Source organism: Ochotona princeps, chromosome 8 (genome assembly GCF_030435755.1).
Source record: "Ochotona princeps isolate mOchPri1 chromosome 8, mOchPri1.hap1, whole genome shotgun sequence".
In the NCBI taxonomy this organism is placed as follows: domain Eukaryota; kingdom Metazoa; phylum Chordata; class Mammalia; order Lagomorpha; family Ochotonidae; genus Ochotona; species Ochotona princeps.
The window spans coordinates 48,583,571-48,607,480 of NC_080839.1; the positions used below are offsets into that span (position 1 = coordinate 48,583,571).

The 23,910-nt window shown below is 37.1% G+C and overlaps 1 protein-coding gene across 4 annotated transcripts in view; it reads left to right on the forward strand.

Annotated features, from left to right (window-relative positions):
- SRBD1 (S1 RNA binding domain 1) overlaps positions 1-23,910 on the forward strand; it is a 192,071-nt gene that overhangs the window by 74,689 nt on the left and 93,472 nt on the right. For all 4 annotated transcript variants that reach the window (XM_004582781.3, XM_058667994.1, XM_058667995.1 and 1 more), the window contains exon 15: positions 19,322-19,413. In XM_004582781.3, coding sequence (XP_004582838.2) covers positions 19,322-19,413 — 92 coding nt within the window. The remainder of the gene's footprint in view (positions 1-19,321; positions 19,414-23,910) is intronic.

Here is a 23,910-nt window from a genome sequence, read left to right on the forward strand (position 1 = left end):
CCTCAAAGGGCCTTGCGTGGGTATTTCAGTGTGAAAGGAGATTAGCATTGGAAGCCTGTGATAATATCAAACATTTGTAATTGAAGGTGGCTGTTGAAAATAATTCTTTATATAACTGAGTTTTAACAGTCTTAGTGATGAGGAGGTAAGTAGAATGGGTGGGAAATTATCCATTTGTCATCATAAAGGCAGGAGGCTTGTTATCTGGCGATGGAGACTTCAGAAACCATCAACATTAGATAGTGTTTGAGAATTCAATTTTAAAAGGGTTTTAAAAAATAAAAAGTGCAGAACATAGGCATGGGAATATACTCCATTAAAGCTTTGCTGTTGACACTTTCCTTCACTATGATTAAAATCTAACCTTTTCATTAGTTGTCAGAGGCCAGCTGTAAGCATAGGCATCTCAAATGCACACCTTGCGTGGATAGTCTTACTCTTCAGGCTGATTTGTCTGTTGTTGGCTTTGTAACCTTCATAACAGGGCTTTAGAATTTAGAGGGGAGGGGAGTTCATGGACAATCACAGCTCTTTTTTGTAGATGTGCATGACTGCATTTGGTGGCAAGTTATACAGTGACTGGAAGGAGAAAAAGATGTATGATTCACTGCCATTTCTTTTGTCTGCCACTTATATATAGTACCAAATGGATAAATATTTCTTCAGAGTAGCTTCTTAGGAATAATTGTGTTTTTGAAAAAAAAAAACATAATGAAACAGGAAATGTTTTTCTTATAAGATTATATTTGCTCATCCAAAGCAATAAGGAAACATTAAAGGGTTGGTGGAGAATTTCAGTCACTTGATTTCAGCTGGTCATTGTGCTAAAGGGATGGATGCACTAACCTTGTCAGAAGAGTGTGAGAGGGTTTCATTGACTTTGGTGTGTTGCTTCACAATGCTCATGACCAGCTAGATCTGTAACCTTGGCTCTTTATAACACTGTAATCTGAGGCAGTCATTCACTATGAAAACACTGGTGTTTCTCCTTTTCCTTTGTATTTGTTCATTTGAAAAGCCTTTCAAAAGAAATTGCAGCCTGCATGTGATTATAGCTATCAGTAGCACTTAAACTAACTGCTGAGATGAAACTTTCTCTTTTGGACCCGACTAATTTCACATATCAATAGAAAAAGAAAAAAATTTCCCCCCTCTTAAAAGACCCAACTTTACTAATTGGTAGCTGCTCTTTGGAATGAGCTAGATTCCTTAGGGACAGCATTTGATAGAATAATTTTTGACATTTTAATTTGATGAGAAATAGTTCAGGGAAGTGAGTTAGATGTGTGCCTACAGTGGAGTCTTCTCTTGCTCTGAAGTGAGATGCCGCTCAGGGAGTGCCTCTGACAGCCTGCAGCGCCCAGGGAGCCCTGGGGCTCCCTCCACATGGATGCTTGGCAGGTTTTTTCTAGGAGCCTCACCTTTGTTCCCTAGAGATACAGGGATTTGGAGGGTGATGCTGTAAATTGTAATCTTTGTGGCAAAACCCCGGCTCTGTGAAAGGACAATAAATTAAAATTTAAAATGGATAAGCCCCTTTATTCTTTGATCATGTTGTAGTCTCTGTCTTTCTAACTTTTAAAAGTTGTCTTCTAGCAATTGAAAACAGTAGAATAGACTAAGTTGAATTGTGGTTTTTTTTTTTGCATTTGTTTGTTTCACATCTGCATATAGTGGAAAATGTATGTTTTGAAACAGTGAAACTGAAGCTTAATATAGTATGTTCACACACACAAACTTGCGTACTGATTCACTTCTGAAAATTATCTTGGAAAGCTGTGTCTTTCCTGGAATACTGGGGAACATTTAAATTGCCAGATTGAAAATGAAATAGGCATTTGAGAAATAGCTGATCACAGAAGTCTGATTTCTCACCTTGGGAAATAGTTTTTAGTTTCTTTGTGGGAGTGTATGTATTTTTTTTTCCTGATACACAAGCTTTCTTTTCTTATTTTTAAAGATTGATTTACTTATGTATTTGGAAGGCTGAGTTGCAGGGTTGGGGGAGACAGACAGGCAGTGAATGGGAATCTGTCTGTCCAAATGGCCATAACAGCTGGTTTTGAGCCAAACTGAAGACAGAAACCAGACACCTTCGAGGTCTTCCGTGTGGGTGACAGACCCAGGATGTTGGACTGTCATCCTCTGCCTTCATGTTCACATTGACAGGGAGCTGGATGGGAAATGGTGTGGCAGGCACTTGAATTAGTGTTCTGTTATGGAATGGCATTGTCACAAGGGGTGGCTTAGTCTGCTGCGCCGTAACAGGTCCCTGAAGTTTTCCTTTCCAGCCACTATATAAGGTTGAAAGTTGGTACTCTTGGATATTCTTATGATAATAGTGATGTATTCCAAGTACTGAAGACATTTTCTTTTTATTGTCAGTTATATGATCCAGACCCATAAACTGCTTAGTGTTGACTGATTACACTCGGTTACTTCTTTACAAGCCATTATTGACTAATACATTACATATTTTAGTGGAAAACTTAAATGGGTTTGTGGGTTGTATGTGTGCATGCGCTTTCCCTCCCTCTCCACCTTCCTACTTCATGCTTTCTTTCTGCTATTGCTTTCTTCTTCCTGTGCAGATGATTGTCCACCTGCTTTCCTTGTCTTCTCCTTTTTCTCCCATTTTAAAATGAGAAGGGTGACATCTTTCATTATCATTGTGTAAAGGGTATTTTAATGAAGACAATGTTATGAATCATTCATTCATTCATTTTTAACAAAATTGTTTATGTATTACATATACTTGGTTAAAAAGAAACAGCATTAATTTTCTTCTAAGGAAAGAAAAGGGTGTTTTTCTTTTTAAACTTTCAAATGGAAGTGATGTTAGAATATCACTGCCTGTTTTGTGGTTTCCAACATGTAGATTGTGATCATGCTACATGAATTGTATTTTATAGATTGTAATGTTGCTTACACTCTTAGTTCTCCTAAAATTTGAGTACAATATCTTGAAATTAATCAGAGACACTCATTGGAGCCTTTTGATTATAGAATATCATATTTTCAGGACAGCATTTCAAGACATAGTTAATTTGGAATGTGGACCCTTTGCTTCATACAAACTTAGGGGAGACAAGATAATTTTAAGAGTTCTTTTAGCGGTTGTGCAGTTACCCTCAGAGGTGATTTCCAGCCCAGGTGAATCAGGAAGTCTGCAGTTTAAATTCTTCAGGATCAGGTTATATTGCAGATTTTTAATTTTTTTTCAGATGGTGTTGAGTACCCACTCACTAAGTGAGGACTCTAACTTTGCCTTTCCTTTCTTACCTTTTGGAGTTTCAAGAACCTGGCTTTAACTTCTAATTTGTGTTATTTTTTATATTTGTTTTTGGCTTTCAAGAATAGATACCTTAAAATTTATAGCAAGACTAAATAATCTGAACTCCAACATTTTTCAGTGTATTGTGCTTTGTGAACAACTATTGACTAGATTTGATGAATTAGGGGTAGGAAGCTAAGAAGGCATGAAGGAGATATACTGTGGGTCAGATGATACCCACAAGGTTGTGTTTACTCATTCGTTGGCTCTTTTTTCGCTTGCCACATGTGATTTCATTTTAGCAGTGAGATTTGATAAGGTAATATATACTGGCCAAATTTAGGCCTAATAGTGATGCTTCAAAACCACCAAGGGTGGTTCTTGGTGGCTTGAAAGGAGATTTAACTGAATATGAATTTACTTTTAACTGCCCGGGAAGATTCAGTGACTAATAAGCCTAGTCTTTTGTGCTTTAGTTTAATTAAGGAAATTGCAGTGAGTGTGTTTAGCCAAATGGCATGTCAGAGTCCTAGTTGGCTTACGGATTGAAGGACTGAGGGAAACTGATGAATGTTGGTGTGACTCAGCATTGGAGATTATGAGATATTTGTGCCTGACTTGGCCTCCTGCTCCTTTTATTTTGGTTGGAATATGTATTAGTTCTTTTCTATACAAAACTGTCAGTTTCCTGTATCTCTATCATGTGCATGATTTTGCTCAATAGACATTTCTTGTCAGCAGCACCACTGTTACCAGCAGTCATTGAACATGAACACATACTGGTTTGCATCCATAATGATGAAAAAACAGATTTCTATGTTTTAATATGTGAAACAGAAAAGCAGGAAAATCTAGGAAGTCGGGAATCACTGAATAGTCAAATATATATGTATATCAAAAAGAGCAGACCTGGAAATTCTATCAAAGTTGCTTACTTTACAGAAGTGGAAACCAGCAGACTCAATGGTTTATTTTATTAAACTTTATCTTTTTATTTAATGAAGTTTTATTTTATTCAGCATGCTTGGTTTTCAAACCATAGAGTAGATATGAGAATACTTAGTCTTTATATGAATGTGGGTCTGTATTAATTGGTGTTTTTGTCCTTTTTGTTCTGTGTGTTTTAATCAGCCTTAGAAGATGTAAGAAGTGTGAAGATGGGAAATTAGTTGAGCTACTGCACAGAGTTAAAGAGCAGTACTGGCCCATGGATTAGAAGGCAAAGCAAAATCATACAAGCTTATTACATTGTTTAGTGTGAAGATAGGCACAGATGTGTGGCAGATAAACAAAGGTCAGCATGTAGTCAAGTAGAGTAAAAGATGGAGAGGGAAAATACTTTTGTGCAAGAATTAGGATTATGCTTGTTCTAGCTGCTTTCACACTTTGATACTATTTTATGCTAAAAGTTTACAAACTTGAATCCCAGTGAAGTCCTGGCTATTGCATGTGCTTCCTCTGAACAGGTAGGAAAGGAAATCAAATAGTTTTGAATAACATTGGCCCAGTGATCCCTTTGTATATTCCAGCAGAGCCTTAGGCTTAAGTGATGGTGAATTTGCTTTTTCTATGGATGGCTTGTATCATTAACCATGTACTCCTGGGATAGCCCTAGATTGTTCAGATGCTGTTTAAAGTTGACCAAATGGCTTGATAGTGACTGTTCCTCTCTAAAAACATAACTTATTTGTATACTATATGTCATCTCCTACTTGGAGTATCCTTTAGACATTATTACATTTCTTAGACCTGGGTCTGAGGGAAGTCAAAGTAGTCGTCCTGCCAGTTATGTTAACACGTGGAAACAAAAATGCTGCTTGATTCACCTATACATATAACCATTATAAGTCCTCGAAACTACATTCCTGTGGGAAAAAAAGCTATATACAGATGATAAGAAGTATGGGGAGAGAAAAGGTATCCTAATAGAAGTCTGGCTTAATCCAGAGAACAGGTTTTGTTTTTGTGTCTTGGTTTTACTGCTTGGTTTTGGAAAATCTTGGCATGGTTGTTTAGGTCTCTGAGTCTTTCTGACTCCATAAGTAAGATTATTTACTGTCTTGACTTCCACATAGGTCTATATGTATTAAAATCGGTTAATTTAAGTAGAGCTGAGAGATCTCTAAGTAATTATGCCCTACAGAATGACATCTTTAGTCATTCATGAACTGAGTAAACAAATGTCCATTAAGATTGCATCACACTGACCTCACAACTATAATAGTTATGTAAATGGAATCTATATGCTCGCAAAATGATGAAATCATCTAATGATACATTGCTTAGAGTGTTTCCCTTTTGTTAAGTGACACATGGCTGCATTATGTAAATGTGTGTGGTTTACTTTAGCTAAAACTGACATTAATAAAAATAATACTTACTGACTGAAACAATGAGATGGCCATTTTCTTGTCCTTTTTATGCAAAGAGGAGGTGCCGCTGAGCTCAGGCATTTCACCTATTGCAAGAGCCTTGACTGGAATGTTCCACCAAACAGAGAATCCCTGGCAGCACAGTTTTGTTCTGGTAGTGGCATCTGGCACTGGACTGATTGAACTGAGTCTGAGGTATGCTCTTTTCAGAATGTGCTCTCTAGGCAGGCGCTGTGTGGCTCTGACATGACCACATGCTACTGCTGCTACTTCTGCCTTCTAGCACCATGTGTGAGGCTAAGACCTTCTGACACCTGCCATTTGGAATCCTTACTTGGTGAAAAATGTCAGGATTTTCAGACAAGGGGAAGACACATCACTGCTCATTTTCCCCGTTTTCAGGAGGAGGCTGCAAGCATTCATTCATAGGTGGCTGTATTGCTCAAGCGGCACCATTCAGTTATTTTTGGGATTTTTGCAGAAGATTCAAGTACACTTATATGTTATTACTCTCCTTTGCTCTGTGCCTATTTGGCATGATAGTAATTTGCTTTTTATAGCAGCAAACATTTTAATGATTATTTCCTTAGTATTTCTAACTGATAAGGGTTGTGGGAGTTTTCAGTCCTACTTATCATTCTTAGCATAAAATTCGCTAGGGAACTGTGGAGTTTCTGCTATACTGATTTTGCCATATGGAAGCATGCACTGAGAATTTCAGTCTTTAATTGCCAAGAGTATGACCTCTTATTGAGGTGCTTGCTACTTCATCTTCTCTTTCTGCCCTTGAGCCATTTAGGTGTTCTGTGACCAGAAGATTAATGGGTAAATAAAGGACTGGAAGAACTAACTAGAAAAATTTATTCTTTCTAAATCATTGGTATCTAACAGATTGAAGAAGATTTGAACTTCGGCATAAAATGAAACCTTAAAAATTAGTTTTATTATTATTTTGCTTAGTTTTATTATTTGAACTCATGGATGTTCAAATTGGCTATTGTTTTTGAGTAAACAACTTCATTTTTCGCATGCTGGTTTTTACTTGGACTCACAGGTTCAATAACATCAGAGATGGTACTAGAGTTATCTGGTCTACCTGGGAAAGGATTTCCAATGACTCCATTCTTTTGAATTGCAAAGAATGTAAAGAGATTGGATGAGAAGATCCTACAAAAGATCCTCTCTGGTGGGAGCCAGAACATGATGGGAGACTGGTTCATATGTGAAACTGTTTCTTCCAGCTGCTTTAGAACGATGCTTCTCAAGTGGTAGTAGGCGACACAGTGGAAAGTGGAGAATAAATATTGGCCAATAGAATTGTTCCCTGTAGTCTACTTGACTAGCAAAAATGTGAAATTTCGTCTTTAGCAATTGGAAGGCAGTGAAGATGTAATGGCTTGTATGTTAGCCACACGGTTCACAAGCTGAACTAAACATTTGAGAACATTTTTATAGAGGAAGATTGCTGGTTGTATGGTAGATGAAGCTTCTTGCTTAGGCTCCTAGTTCACTGAGTTATATGAAGAAGAATTTTTACTGCAAATTTAGGCTTTCTTCATCGTTTAACTAGATTCCTCCCATTCCACAGAATAGGAACTATGTATCTTGGGTTATAGTTATAAAAAGAACATTCACATGAATGTATTAATCTTAGGAGGATGCATTCAGTATTCCTTGGAAATAAACAATTTTAATGTTGTTTCTACCTGAATCAAAGATATTTTATATTTCTTAGAGTACATTTCGTACATTTGCAAATTATGTTAAAAGTTGAACTTTGGTTCTTATTAGTTTAAAATGTAAAACTTAAAAAAAAACATGCATCCGAGTGGTCTTTAAAAAATTTATGAATAAATCTATATTACAATAGAATTTTGTTTGATTTTTAAAAAAATGTTTACACCAAAGTAAATTTGTCCTTTGATTCCATTTTCCCCCCAAATACTCCTTGAAGTACCCTCATGAACTGTGTAGTCTTTAGCATGGTTCATTATTTATCTTTTTTCCCATTAATTTATAGAGTGGACTTATTTCTTACATCTTTAATAGGCATGAAATGAAACCTCATAGGAACAGTGATTCAGAAAATACTGGCTTAAATGTCTATTTTTTCATGCCTATCTGGTGTTCCCAGGTGATGGCTGAGGCCCATCCTTAGCTCAATTCAGTCATGTCAGAATGTATGAAAGCAAGTTGCAAGTTTTATTTTCTCGTCTTCCTAATACAGGTAAGTATGTGTGGGAACGTCTTTATGATAAGCTTAAAAAAAAACAAAAGCCACCATGGGAAAGCAGATGCTGTGAATCTCACACATATATTAAATGCTATATATTGCATATATATGTGTATACAACGTGAGGAACATGTATGTATAAGGAAAACCACTAAGCCTTTGCATTTTTCAAGGACTTGCTATTTTTTTAAAGCTGCCAAGTAGTAGTTCTCAAAGCATAGTCCTAGATGTCATCAAACTGAAAAAATTTTGTGTATCAGAAGACTATTAGGATAATGTAAAGACTAATAGAAAATGGGAGAAACAATTCCAAATCATGTGTCTGATAGAGGACTTGACTGTATGTAAAGTGGCTCAAGTACTTGAGTTCCTGTCTCCCTATGAGAGGCATGGAGATCCTGGCTCTTGGCTTTGTCTTGGCTGTTGGACATACGGGGGAGGGGGGATCACTCCCTGTCCCTCTACCTTTCAAATCAAGAAGTAAAAGCATACCCAAGAACACTTCTTGCTCATGAATTAGGAGACAGGCCAACTAAAAGTGGGCCAAAGGGGTGACTGTTTCACTAAAGAAGGTTAGGGAAGGCCAACGGAAGTATATTGGATAAATGCCCAGGCATCATTAATGATTAGGAAATATAAATTAACTCTAAGTAGAACCCCTTCATAATCACTAGTTATAGTGAAAAGGCCAAAGTAACAAAGGAAGGAACTATGAGCTGCCATTAATTGCACCTAGACAGTTGTAAATGGTAAACTTAAACTTACCACTCAGCATTTCTGCTCCTAGGAGTCCATCCACAAGAAATGAAACCTGTATTTACAGAGTATTCCAGAAGTATTTGAACATTATTCATGATACCAAAAGCCAACCCCAAAGTCCATTAGCAACTAAATGAATAAGCAGGGTATGATGGATATGTCCATATCATTGGAATAGTAGTCAGTAATAAAATGGAAATGTCGATGCTGTAGTTTGGATGGATTTCTTCTTTTTTTTTATTTTATTTTAAATTCATTAATTACATTGCATTATGTGACACAGTTTCATAGATACTTGGATTCTCCCCACCCCTCCCCAAACCCTCCCCCCATGGGATTCCTCCACCTTGTTGCATAACCACAGTTCAAGTTCAGTTGAGATTCCCCCATTGCAAGCATATACCAAACATAGAGTCCAGCATCTTATTGTCCAGTCAAGTTCAATGGTTTGTTAGGTATACCCTCTCTGGTCTGAAGGCAGAGCCAGCAGAGTATCATCCCGATCAATTAAAAGCTCCAACATACCATCAGCAAAAATTTACAACATACCATATGATCCATCAATAGCACTCCTAGGAATATATCCAGAACACTTGTTTTATGAGAAACCAACATGCACTCCTATGTTCATAGCAGCACAATCAGTAATTGCAAAAACATGGAAGCAGCCAAAATGCCCATCAGCAGAGGATTGGATAAGAAAGCTATGGTTCATCTACTCCATGGAATACTACTCAGCTATTAAAAAAAACAAAATGCTGTTCTTTGTGGCCAAATGGGCCAAACTGGAAACCATAATGCTAAGGGAAATGAGCCAATCCCAAAAGGTTAATACCACATGTTTGCCTTAATTTAAGATGACACGATGTTATGTATAACATATTATGTATGTTATATGTTGTGTATAAACTAAAATTGAAATGTCAATGAGGTGGTCACAGAAGGTGGTTAAGAACTCGCATTTATTTTTAACGTATTGGTTACTCATTACTATGTCACTTCCATAATGAAGTCATTAAGTTTTACACCTAAGTCAGGCGAATTGTGCAAAATGTAAATTGCCCCTCAATAAAACCACCAAAACACAGAGTGCAATCCCAGGACAGATAGTGTCCACATTATGAGTGAACTGGCTAGAAATACAAATTCTCTGTTTTCAGGGAAACAGAAACTCCAAGGGTGGGGCGCAGCAGTCTGTTCTGACAGCGCCCCCTCCCCACCGTCCCCGCCCCAGCTGATCCTCTTGCAGAATCTATCTAGTGCAGATTCACTGCTCTAGAGTCACGGGAAGCTAAGTGGAGATGTGGGTAGTTTTTGGTAGAGTATGTGTATGTCTGTTCACTCTGCACTGTTGTTACAAGTTCAGGGAAGGTTTGAATTAAGGGCTATTCTAGGAGAGTTAATGGGAATTACAGGGCAACGGGAGTGAAAACAAACTGTTCTTTCATGTTCTTGCTGTGTGCCTGTGAGAAGCTTTATGATTGTGATGTTTGTGTACCACATATGTTAGTAAATTCCTGTGTTCTTTTAGGCTTGCTGTTAGCGAACGTAGCATAAACAGGTTCATTTGCCATAACGACAGTGGAAGTTTAGATCCTTGAAAGGAATTATTTCTCCTAAATATTTACACAGTGTAATATAGCAGAGCCAAAAATGTGCAGTGATCCCAAAAAAGTAAAGATCTGACTAGTGATAAAACAGTGCAGCGCCAGCTGAACGGAGCAGCTCATTCTGCATCCATCTGTTCCATCATTTAAAGACCAAAAGTAGAGAAGGTTCGGCTGAAGTCCTAGGCGTAGCATGTCCCTTCAGGATTCTTTTTGACATTAGCTGGAAGGCCAAAAGAGATTCTTCAGTTGAGGATGCTGCAGAATAGAGCTTGGAGATCCAAACTGGACGGTGTTGATTAGTGAGTGTTCGTGTGGTTTGCAGATAGGGGTTGCCTTGACTTTGGGACTAACGACTTCTGCCTTGCATAAATGCACCTATTAAGGAAGCAGAGATTGTTGGTGGAAGGGGAAATAAACAAGGAGGAGAAGAATGAGAGCAACTCAGAGTGTGCAAACTGGTAAAAAGTTGTCACCGTTTATTGGTGGAGTTCTTTGATACTGATGGGGCAGTTAAAAAAAGCCTTAGGGATCGTATCACAAACAGTGTGTCCAAAGCTTGGTTCAGCTGCTGGTGAAGAGAACAGGGTTGTTTGTTGCTAGAAAAGCAAGTCTCTGCTCTGTCTTTCTGCTTTTTAATTTTCTGAATTATTTATTTGGAAAGCAGAGTGCCAGAGTGAGATCTGCTATCCGCAGACTCGCTTCTCAAATAGCTGCAATAGCCTGGGTTAGGCCTGACAAAAGCCAGTAGCCAGGAACTCCATTCTGAGCTCCCACCTGAATGGCAGCGGCCCAGACACCAAGCAGTCTTCTGCTGTTTTTCTAGGCACGTTAGCAGGAAGCAAAGTGGAACAACCAGGACTTGCCAGTATCACAAGCAGTGCTATAACCTGCTGTGCTATACAGTGGCCCTCTAATTCCTTTAAAATTAGTAACTTCATCTTGTAATCTCTTTTTGTATTCTTTAAGGCTCTCTTTTTGCTGTGTTTTTCTTGTATTTTTAAATCCTTTTAGTATTTGATATTATGGTGATGCATGCTGAGTAGCCAGATACTAGCTATGGTGTCTTCTGAGTTGGTTGGTTTGATTCTGCCGTATGTTATTGAGTAGATTTATTTGCAATAAATTTCTTTCTGAAAAATCTTTGCCATAGCAATCTGAAGTCCTCATATTTCTGGCAGGAAAACTGCCATATTTGTATTTAAACTTAAAAACAGTAATGTGGGGGAGCAAAATGAATAGTAAATAAAACTGACTTTTCCCTTTGAAAGAAAAGTTTGTTCATAGTTTCTATGCCAATTTCAGATTTACATCTAAGTACAACTGCAACTGAACAAGGATAAATAAATACAGATAATCTGTTACTATGTGAGTAAATACAAATTAAAAATTGGATAGTTTTGGAGTTGACTGCCAGAATCAGGACAACCATAGTTTCCCTTGCAGCGAAAAGGAGTGGAGCTGGCAATGGGTTGAGACATCTCCAACAGTTGACCAGAGAACATTTGATGTGTAACATTAAACCAGCGTTTTCCCTGACTTCTCAGTTACTGTACCTTGCCTGCTGGTAGTGGGCGTGGAGTGTTCATGGTCCAGCTGCAAACAGCCCTTCTTGCCTTAGTGGTCTTCTTTTCCATCTGGCTCTTCCTGTCCAGAATCATCCGGGCTTTTGTCCTTCGCCTTATTCAGGGATAGGGAACTTTTTTTTTTCCTACCAAGGATATTTTTCTGCTGTTTGGATATTCATAACATAGTTCTCAGGCCATACAAAAACTGTCGATTTAAAAATGAGCCTGCTGTAGGTATATTGAATTTCAAGTCCTGCCTGTTGTTGCCTTGGCAGGGCTCAGTCATATGATTTTTCAGGCCTGTTACATCCCGTGGACCTGACATTCCCCACCCATGGGACTAACATTACACCACTTGGGCACCATGTCTTGTGCTTGGTCCTCTGGTTGTTTTTCTCCGAAGTTCCCTTAGTGCTGCCTTGATTCCTCTTGATCTCAGATATAGGTGGGGGAAAAAAGAAAGAAATGAGTGATTTTAAGGAAGAAAAGCAGATATGAAGGGAAGGAGGAAAGAATAAAAGATACGATTGCTTTGAAGGTTGATAGAAAATGATCATTTCTGCCCATGCTTTTCTGTGTGAAAAATTGCTTCCACTTTAGTGGAGACTTCACCTTCAGGTAGGAGTGAGCCTACCAGATGGGCTCTTTGTCCTGCAGTTTGTTGTATTTAACTTACTACAGCATTTGAAGATTGCACCGTTTGTCATCTGTCCTTGAATGGTCCACTGACAGCTGTAAAAGGGATTTCAGTGTAGTGCTTGAGCGACATTGTAGACGCTCAGCATCACCATGGATATAAAACTGCATTGCTAAGCAAGAGTCAGATTCTTGGAATGAATGCCGTTGTTTTGTTTAGGATAGGATAGGTAGTTGATGCTTTTCAACCCCAAACTCTAACTGCAATTCTGCTTGGTAGTTGCTAATTTGAATCTGCCCTTTGCATGTGTCTTTTGTGACCAAAAAGTGTTTTATTCCTTTTGTGTGATACGGGGAATTCCATGTGGTCCAGGGCTCTAAAGGAAAAGAGAATGTTGAAATCCTGTTGTGTAGCCAGTGTGGTAGGATGTCTTCCTGGGATTACATGCACATGTTCCAGTTGGCAGGCTGTTTACATCCATCAGGATTGTTGTGGACACTCTGTGATACTCATTAAATAATGTTAATCTTTTTTGAAAGATGGCTTATTCTTGAACAGTGATACTTGAAGAATTGCTGTCAGCTAGTATTCCACCAGATGGCGCAAGTACCTTTGGAATACTGTGGTATTTCCTTTTTCTCTGCTTTGCCATATTTGGCCCTCAGAGAGAGAGAGGAGAGGGTAAGAGAGAGAGTGTGTGAGTATGTTTATGTTAACCACTTTCCTGATATACTACTGCATCACCTAACTTTTTTTTTATATTGGGGACAGTGAGTTGATGGTGCCCCATATGATAGAGAGTAACTTGGCAGATCATTCAGGAGGCCAAAGTAAAATTTACAGATATGTAATTTATGCTGAATTTTCATCGTGCATTTGTTTCTCATCCAGCCCACATGTACAAATTGGGGTATTTTGGCTGACTTTTTACCTATCTTTTGAGAAGTTTTATCGTAACAATATCACAGTGTTACTATGGAAGGTCTTCTAGAAGCCATGTTCAGAAGTCATTATTAGCAAAAGAAATGCTAACTATTCAGTTTTAAGGTCAAAATAACTTAAACAGAAAGTTTGGTAAAACTGAAGAATATATTTGTTATTGTATCAGATTTCCAGATGCTTAAATTTTAAACTTATTATGATTAAAAATAAATATTACAATAAATATTACATGGTTTTTAGTGGAAAATTTGAAGAAATAAAAATGTAATTAAGGAAATAAGTAACATTCGGGTTTTACTAACATATTGCATGGAATCCATTTCTTTTGTCTAAACATGTATTTTAAAATACCAAAGTTGATCTCATAATTTTATTACCAATGACTTAATATTTTACCATGAATATTCTACATGAGATCAAAATGTCTTACAGTAATAAATTTTAGTTCCATTTAATGAACACTTTTATGATAGTTTCTTCTGGTCACAACTGTGCTATTGTGGCATATGCTGTTTAAGATTTTTGTATTTTAGAAGTTATTTCATATAAATTTGTAACATAACTGGTCCAGAGAGAATGTACATTATTGGGACTTTGAATCTTGCTTTTTAAAGTTACCTTCCAAGATTTCTGCCGTTTAGAAATCTTCAGTGGTGTGCACTCTTACTTGTTTCCCTGTGTCCTGTTTGCCACCAGATTTAGTTTTAAAAATGGCTTGATATTGTTCAAAATGGTTTGACTGCCTGAAATGCTGGTCCTCATTGCAGCAATTAAGAAAAAGAACTTAGGGCAGCTTTGTGATGTCTTAGCACTAAGCCGTATCTTTGAGGTGTTCATGTTTTCATCCCCTTCTGATGCTGGTGGTTTGGATTTTGACTTTGCCTCTTCTGCTTCAGAACAGATCATCTTTGCAAAGCAGAGTTAGGATTTGTGCTGGTTTGTATTTTTAGCCCTTTTTGTTGTTGAGAAAAATAGCCTGAATCATTTACCATCTCTTGATTGGAATGTTTTGCAGTTTGAAAAGCAGGAAGACTGGATTTTCGATAAAGTGGTTTTTCAAAGTTAGTGCAGTGGCTAAGCGTTTAGCATAGTAGCTATTTTTAGTATATGATTTTTGGTAGGCAGAAGGAAGATAGAAAGTTCAGAATGATAGGACTTGAAGAATTCTAGTATACTTTGGTAAGAAACTTAAAAAAAAAACAAAAACAAACAAACAAACAAAACAACTCTTCAAGGCCAGGAACTTGGGACATATTGTGTCCAAGTGTCTTGTCTGGTCCCAGTGTCCTGGGTAGAGTCAGTGAGGCGCTGTCACCAGCGTGGGAGACCTGCTGTGGGTTGTGGGCTCCTGGCGTCAGCCTGGACCCAGTCCTTACCACTGCAGGTAGTTGGGAAGTGAACCAGCAAATGGGTGCGTGTTGTTCCTCTCTGCCTTGCAAATAAATAATTCAATGCCTAAAAGTTAAAGTTACTGTTTAAAAAATTTTTTTCTGAGCAAAACTGTACTAGTCTGTATTTAAACTGTCTGTATAGTTTAGGAAATATATCCTCATTTTTGGTATCTTACTTGCTGTGTTTTGAGTAAATTCCTCTTAACTAAGTTCTCCTGTTAACATAAGGAATCATGCATGTAGTTTGTTGTAAAATCAGAACAACAAGACAAAGCAAAACCAGGTAAAGCTCTTGTCATGTTTGAGAGCTGGGGAGCTGGAAGGAGATGGCTGCAGTCTTACAAATGAAAACTTTTAATAGCCCATTCCCAGCTCTACAGCAAACAGCCACATAGAAAAGCTGGCTTCCTTGTGAAGAGAAGCTCATCCTCTCTCCTTGATTTGGTAAAAACATAAAACAAAGCATTCCTTACTGATAGAATGAACGGTCACTGTAAGAAAAATACTTGCAAACTATGTTTGAAAAGGTTCATTGACATACAATCTGTTGTGGTAGAAGAAACTTAGAACCTGTGGAGACAGCAGTTCTGTAATGTGAATACATGTCGTTTTAAAAGAAGATAAATTGCATTGTATTGATTATTGGTCAATTTTATTCAGCAACATTATATTTTACTAGAGATAATAAAATTTAACACCTTTAACTGACAGAATTCTTGTCTGTTTTAAATGACTAGGAAAGTGAATTATATCTGTTTTGTAGACATTGTGCCTGTGATTTGGATTCTGATGTGTGATTTGTTCTTGCATAACCAAAATATTTCAGATATATCTTAATTAAGTGAAATTTTAAATAGCCCTGATTTAAATCTAGTGAGCAGTAAGTCCAAAGAGAGCGTGTAAGATCTTCTTTCTTATGTTTAAACCTGAAGATGCCGTATGTATCTACTTGGGCATTTGTCTAAGCCGTACCACCTTGAAGGGCATCCAGGATACGGCAACAAGCTTACAAGAGTAGTTTCCTTATGACTGTGCCCCTTAAATTCCTCGCAAGTAAATTCTGCCCAGAGTCATGTCTACCTTATGACAAAATGCAAAAAATAATCCAGTTGCTAAGATTTTGAGCCTAATATGTTTTTGCCGAAGAGAAATTTATTTTCTGAAATATAATACGTACTCAATCATTAGGTATATAAATTCTGTATGAAGTTTATTTTTACTTTCTTCAAACTGTATTAAAGATAATTAGAATAATTTCCTAATCATTTATCGGAAACTTCCCATTAAATAGAAATTGATTTACAAAGCCGGCATATTTTCTGTTAAGCATCTATCCTAGAACTCTAAACAGAAATTAAAAAAAAAAAAAAAGGAAAGGAAAGAGGAGGGGGCATACCAGCTTTTCTTTTTAGCGACTCCTCCTGGAAAGAAATCATCACCACTTTCAGTTTGATTTGTTTCATTTAATTCTTGCCACATATACTTCTTATGTCCCTATATGTTTTATATTGAAGTAATCAGCATTGAGGGTTTTTCTGTTCATTTAGATTATTTAAGCTCTGATCTGTGCTTAGTCCTGAACTGTTTATTGGACCCATACTATTCAATAAGTAAAGCATATAAAATTTACTACATTTTGTATTGATTTAACATTAAGGTTAATCTAAAATCTTTGGGTGCAATGTGTCACATCTGTTTTGTATTCTTCTGTTTAAAAGAAGTGGCAGCGCGGTATTTGGAGGAATATTTATTATCTGACTGTTTTTCTTTGCAACAGTTTCCCTCAGTCTAGTGAGAATTATAACCTCCAAGAGACAGTGTATCACCCAGCAGATTCTCAGGTACCCAACAGCTAAAGGGCACAGTTAATTAGAATTTCTATTTGTCCTTTCGGTTCCCTTTCCTTAAATAGTTGTAACTTTGGAGCCTTTGGGAAATGATAGAAAATAAATTTGCAGTGAGATTTAAAAAAAAAAAAAGTAACTTTTCTGTGAATAATAGTTCCAGCTTCTGCACTACACAGATTCTTTGATTTTCTTTTTTCAGAAAAGACTTTTTTAGATTGTGAGTTGACTGTTGTGTTTGAAATGGAATTTTCCATGGCTGGTGATTGAATATTCATATCCTGTGGTGGTGTTTCTTAACCTTTTTTGGGGTCATGGATTTCTTTAAGTAATCAATGAAAGTTATAACTCTCTTTCCCAGGGGGGAAAAATGCATGCACCAACCATTTTGCATGCAGTTTTAATTAATCGTGCCTTTCTCTACTCAGGAGTCTGAGGGCCCCAGGTTAGGAAGCACTGCGATTATGGAACTAAAAAATTTTCCAGTGTGGGGGCTTTAGCATCAGGTTACGCCTTATTGAATGTCTTCACTTCAAGCATTACATAATGTTACATTTCCTCCTTGATTATTATATAGTGAAAGATACCTGTAATCTAAGTCTTACTTTGTAGAAACACAATTATCTTTTGATTTTAAAATTAGTCTCTGAAACTATAAACCATATTTGACCTTGCATATGTATAAACTTTAGGTCCTACTGTACATGCTTAAGGAAACAAAACTCACTTCAAGTTTGAGAGGTCAAGGCAATGGAGAGATAAGTTCTTACAAATGTATTGTTTAAGAAAATAGTTCTTTAGAAAAAAGTGTTAAATTTGTTATTTGGCAGAAAAAAAAATAGAGGTTCTCATTTTAATGATAGGTTGTGAAAAGATTTCAGAATTACATGGTTGTTTATGGGTTGAGAGAAATCTGTTAGGGTAGCAATTAAATCTAGTTCAGTACCTTACCCAGCTGTGTGACGTGGGGCTGATACTTAAGTATAAAATGGAACCTACTCTTTTAAATGAGAGAATATCCATAAAGTACTTGGTTTTGTGTTTTAAATATAATTTATACTTGATCTCTTACAGTATTATGATGGTAGTTCTGATGAAAATCAAGATGTGTAGCTTTGCTTTTCAAATCTGATGTCCTTTTTTTTTTTAAATTGCAAAATTTAGAATAGATCTTGGTTGCAAACGGATGAGTCTTCACATTTCCCAGAATGTTTTTCTCTAGACTTAGTGGCTTATACTTGTTGTCAGATTCCAATGTGGAGTTCTCTAAATTAAATGGGGGTGGTAAATAACTTTTCTGCTGTTTACTTTTCAGGGTCAGTTGTCACAGTGGTACAAAATATTAAAGTTTTTCACTGAATTTGTCTCATGTAATTGAAATATTGCAGCAGAGGAAAGGAGAGACTGTTTAAAAGTGAATTATAAATTGAATTTGTTTTTTATTTGTGACACCCAAATGGTATCATTAGTAGTTTGTTTAGGTAGAATGGATGATGCTTTTTTGCCTGTTGTAAAGAACTATAAATTTTAGTTGTTTGATAAATTATTCAAATGTCCACCAACATACAAATGTCAGTTGTAATAGCATGTTCCCATTGTTGATTGTTGAGTATTTGGGAACAGAGAGAGAAGGAAAGAGAGTGAGTTGTGTAATGTTTTGATTACATTAAGGTTGTGGTGAAATGGTTTAGCACCTGTCTGAAGTGAAAGGCTCAAGTTCACTAAAAAATAATTTCAGGCCTCCTCCCCGCCCAAAAAAAGAGGTGGGGTAATGTCTTACCTGATGCTTCTCTTTGCATGTTGTGGTTGGTAATTATGACAGTAGTTGTGGCAATGCTTTGTGTGTTTTATGTTTGTTTGTACAAGCATATACTACCCATACTTATGTCTGTATGCTTTCCAAGATACCTGAGAATGATTAATTCAGATAAGAATCATGGGCCCGGTGTGGTGGCCTAGCAACTGAAGACATCACCTTGAATATGCCGGGATCCCATATGGGCGCCAGTTCTAATCCTGTCAGCACTGCTTCCCATCCAGCTCCCTGCTTGTAGCCTGGGAAAGCAGTCAAGGAAAGCCCAAAGCCTTGGGACCCTGCACTGCATGGGAGACCCAGAGGAGGCTCTTGCCTCCTGGCTTTGGGTCGGGTCAGCTCTGGCTGTTGCGGATTGTTGGGAAGTAAATCAGTGAATGGATGATCTTTCTCTTTGTCTCTCCTCCTCTCTGTATATCTGACTTGCAATAAAAATAAGTAAATCGTTATAAAGATAAGAATCATAAATGTCACTCAATATTGGATTATTAACAGGAGAAGCTAAGTATCAAATAGCCTGAAAATGTTCGTGTTGGGATCAAGGCAAAGTGTTCTTCCAGCTTATAGTGTTCACCTGCAAACCATTTCTTGTTATCATTTCTTGTAACCATTTCCTGTTTTCAATCAGAGAAAACAAGGAGGTGAATTCACCATAAGTCTAAATTTGTGCATTTCTTCGGAGGAAGACAAATGTTATTTAATTACTTTATATTAATGAACTATTACAGGTGATGAGGACACTTTGCTGTGATTAGATAACATTTAATGAATGAAGAGGACCCTGTGCGGGTTTTTTTCTTGTGACACCCATTTCATTCATGTATTTGCTTTGACCTGGCAAAAACTTGGGAAGTGATACTCCCTGTTCTTTCTCTTTTCAGTATTGTGAGTGAAGCAGGAGCCTCCATCTACAGTGTCAGCCCTGAAGCCGACAAAGAGATGCCAGGGCTGGATCCTAACTTGAGAAGTGCAGGTAAGAAAGCAGGGATCATCACACAGCATGTGATTTTGTATTTTGGACTTGCACATGTGGTGAGCTAAGTATTTTAAATATTCAAGGACTTTTAAAAGTTATACCACATTCATAAAAATGGGATTTTAGAAAGAATACTGTTGATTGGACTGGGAACTTGGGATACTTTGATACCTATAGTGAATGAAATAATTATCATAGGCAAAATACTTCATCTGCTCAGCGCATTTTCCCTTGTAAGATGTAGCTCTTTAGACCCCTTTGTTAGTATTGGACCTTTATTTGCCCTTCATGTAGTCTCATCAGCTTTCTTAGCTATTGTTGAAGCCCATTCCTTGAGATAGGTAGTTGAGAATTCTTTAATCTGAATCTTAAAAAAAAAAAAAATCTGTCGATATCCATAAAGGTTTGTAGTTTCCCTTCCACTGTTTGTTCTGTAGCACAGATAGATCTTGTCCATTTTTTTCAAATCCCAGCTCAGTCTGTTGCTTCTCTAAAGCTTTTCCCTATCCCATTGGTTCCATGAGGTCTCTACCACCTTACCAAATGCTCTGTGGTTCTTGCTTTATAGTAATAGTAATAGTGATACAGAATGGCAATAACCATGGGACACTAATACTAATCTTCCATAAGCACTAATATATGTGAAACATTGTGGTAAATAATTACTGGGATTTTTAGAAGTTTTATCTTTATAGTTAACCAATGAGACATTATTATCCCCACTTTACAGATAACAAAACTAATTCATAAAGAAACTACACTAAGCCTATTAGCATGTACATATTTGTGTTTCTAACTTATATAATTAAATGATACTCTAATTTAAAAAAAAATGCATGACTTCCCAAGTTGGTGCCAGATGGGCATCTCCTTTGGCCAGGCTTTAGTGCAGTGATTGAGACAGTAGTTGAGAAATCCTCATCCCAGAGCCGAGGACCTCGGTTTGTGTCCTGCCTTTACTTCCAAATCCAGCTTCCTGATCTTCCACGCTGTAGAAAACAAAAGATGGTGACCCAGGTGCTTGCGTCCCAGCCACGTGGGACACCTGGATTCATTTCTGAACTCCTGGCTTTGGCCTTCTCCAGTCCTAAGAGTTGTAGGTGATTGGGGATCTCTCTCTCTGGCTTTCTGTGTTTTCTATATTGTTGTCTCTGGATTTGGCTTTCTCAGTGTGGTTCGGTACTTTATTACTCATCTGATTTCAAGCTTCAAAATTTGTCGTCTTTTCTCATTCTTTTTGTCCTAGTGAATTTCTACTTTAATTCTCTCAATATTACTTTGATTCTAAGGGAAGGAAAAAATGAGGTTAAAATAAATAAAAGGTATACTCAGTATTTCATTTTAAATGAGAAATTCATAATAAATGCTTGAATGTACCATCCACTGGTTATCTATCCAGTTTAAATGCTCTTTACAACATGAATTATGGTTTAGGAAACAGCATTAAGTACCTTTTCACGTATGTTGGGAAGACTGGAAGGTGGGTTTGAAATAAGAAGATTGGTTAAAAGTCTGTTTAAAAAGTTAAAAAAAAAAAAACAAGTCAAACATAGAATTATGATCCAGCAATTCCATATTCATGTGCCAAAGAAATGGAAAACGGCAATTCAGACAAAATCTTGTATACAAATGCAGTAATACTGTTCACTATAGCCAAAACCTAGCAACAATCAGATGTCCACCAGTGGATGAATGAATAAGCAAAATGTGATTTATCCATATGATGGAATATTATTCAGCCATAAAACAGATGAAGTCCTGTTATTTAGTACAGCATGAAGGAACCTGAAAACCTTACACTAAATGAATAAAACCAGTGACGAAAGACCATATTACAACATGAAAGCATTTATATGAAATGTGTGTAATAAGCAGGTCTGTAGAAACATGAAGTCATTTGGTGATTGGCAGGGTTCTGGGGAAAAACATGCCTGAAGAAGGTTTAGTGGAATGTGCTTACAGCTTTTAATCTGGCACACTGTCAATGTGTTGAATTTGAGAGAGATGGTGGTGACCTAATATTGTAAAGTATACTAAGTAACACTCATTTCTACACTTCCAAATGGTTAATTATGTAAATTTCCCCTTAATAAAATAACATGAACAATAGTTAGACCTCCTCTTCCACCTCATATAACTGTCCTTCTGTTCTCTGTGCAGAATTCTGGAAATTTGTTTTCTGGAGAGGATTAAGTAGTGGAATAGGCAGCGTACAGATGCCAGGAGGGAATACCTGCTGACAAAGCCGGGCGGGGGATTCATGAAATGCTTCCTGTTGTAGAAGAGACCTTGGAGGAGAATCATCCTGTACAGATTAGAAAGACCAACACCTAAGGAAGCTGAACTCTGTGGTCCCACAAAGAAATGGGCAGAGCACCTTTCAGTGAAGCCAATGGTTCCCAGCCTTCCCCCTGAGCTAAACAAAGTAACTGAAGAGTCTCATCTCTAGGACAGTCAGGGGTCATCTAGCATGCAAGGGAAAACAAGACTGTTAAAGACAGAAGGCCGACTTGCCCTGGGATGGGGTGGGTGTGGGAAGAGTCAGAAGGCAGACAGGAAACAAAGCTTAATATTTGTGGATAAACAAAAGATGTACTCATTTAGAAATACATTTCTATAAAGCAATAATCACATTTTTAGATAGGCACGCTGTCTGAGTTTTGCAAAGTTTGTACGGATTTTGTCACCTTAATTATCTTCATCACAGTCAAGATGAAAAGTCTTTTATTGTCATCGTATTAATCTGACTCTTATTCAGAGATTTACTTATTGGTTAATGGGTCAATACTTTTATAGGTTTGCTTCAAGTACTAAAATTACATTTTAGTAAATTTTAGAGTAAATGAAATTCTACTTTGGAGTTTTTGAATGAAAAAGATGGCATAAGAAAGTTGTACTTTCTTTCCTGTGTGCTGTTTTGTGGCATGAAGAATAATATTGGTCTTTAAAAATACACACCTTTGTTCTGAGATTGTTAGCAGCAGTGTAGGGCAGATGTAGCAAGGTACTGTCTTTAGGCAATAAATTGGCTTGCTACACAAGTTTTGGGATGCAGACTTTTCATAGAACTAAAAGGCCAAACTCAAAGGAAATGAAATTATATTATTTAGATGCAAGTTTTTTTAATCCCTGCAACTTTTTTTTCACAATACACATTTTTATGAACTAATTTTAAGCCTTGGAATACATGGATTTCAAAATTTGTATGCCAATATAAGCTTACCTTTTAATTCCATTTTCTGTAAACTTTCCGAAACATCCTTGTATGTCCAAACTGTACCCTTCATTTAACATCTCCCCATTTCTTTTTCCACTCTCCAACTCATCTTACTGATTTTGGATGACATATGATAGACTATCAGTTTTTGTTTACATATCATTTTGAAATCACTCAACTAATAGAATCTTACTAGTTTCAGCACTTTTCAGTTGCTTAAGTTTTCTAGGTAGACAGTCATCATCTGCAAATAATAACAGTAATTGTCTAGTCTGCCATTTGAAATTTTGAGGATAGTTTCTTCAAAAACTTCTGTGAAAAATGAGTATTATGAAAAGACTCTGCATGGATTATAAAAAGGTTTTTCGGTGCATCAAAAGAAATTTGTGCTAACTTACAACAACATGTCTGATCAACATTTGGTTTGAGGCGCTAAGAATAAGATACATCACTTCTCAGCCTTTTCTGAGATCAAGTGTAGGAAGTTAAGACACAATTTGAAAAGAACTCCTGTCAGAGCAACATGGATTCTGCTAAAGTGTAGGGAAGAACAACCATCAAATCTGGTGAAACCTGGGTGGTAGACTGGTCAGATTGTTCTTGAGATCAACACTCCCAAAGAAATCAGTGTTTTGCCAATAATGGGACAAAGTAGGGCTAGACTTGTGGCACAGGGAGTTAAACTGACACTTAAAATGCTGACATCCCATCATGGAGTGACAATTTGAGTATCAGCTGCTTTGCTTGTGATTCAGAGCTCTGCTAACTTGCCTAGAAATGCAGCAGAAATTGGCCAAGTACTTGGATTCCTACCATCTATGTGGGAGAGCAGAATGGAGCTCCTGGCTCCTGGCTTTGGCCTGGCTTAACCCAAACCTGGTGCTTAAGACCATCTGAGGAATGACTAAGAGGAGAGAACCTCTTCCTCTCCATATCTCTGCCTTTTAAATATATAAATTTTTTTAAAGGGAGGGGGGATAGAGCAGTATTGAAAAAAAAACCTGCAGTATCAAACTATTCATTAATTTGCAAAAAAAAAAAAAAGAAGAAGAAGTTGATGTTGTTCATGTCCTAATTGAAGAGGACCAGTAATTCATAGTGGAAAGAGCAATCAACATGATACTGATTTAACTTATGCAGTTATGACTGAAAATGAGAAAAATTTCCTGCTCGGTGGGTACCCAAACTGTTTTGCTAGGTGAGATAAAAGCAGAGCCTAAACAGAAATTTTAAGCAAATGAGATGGAGATTCTGAAGCATTTCTTCAAGGAACTGCA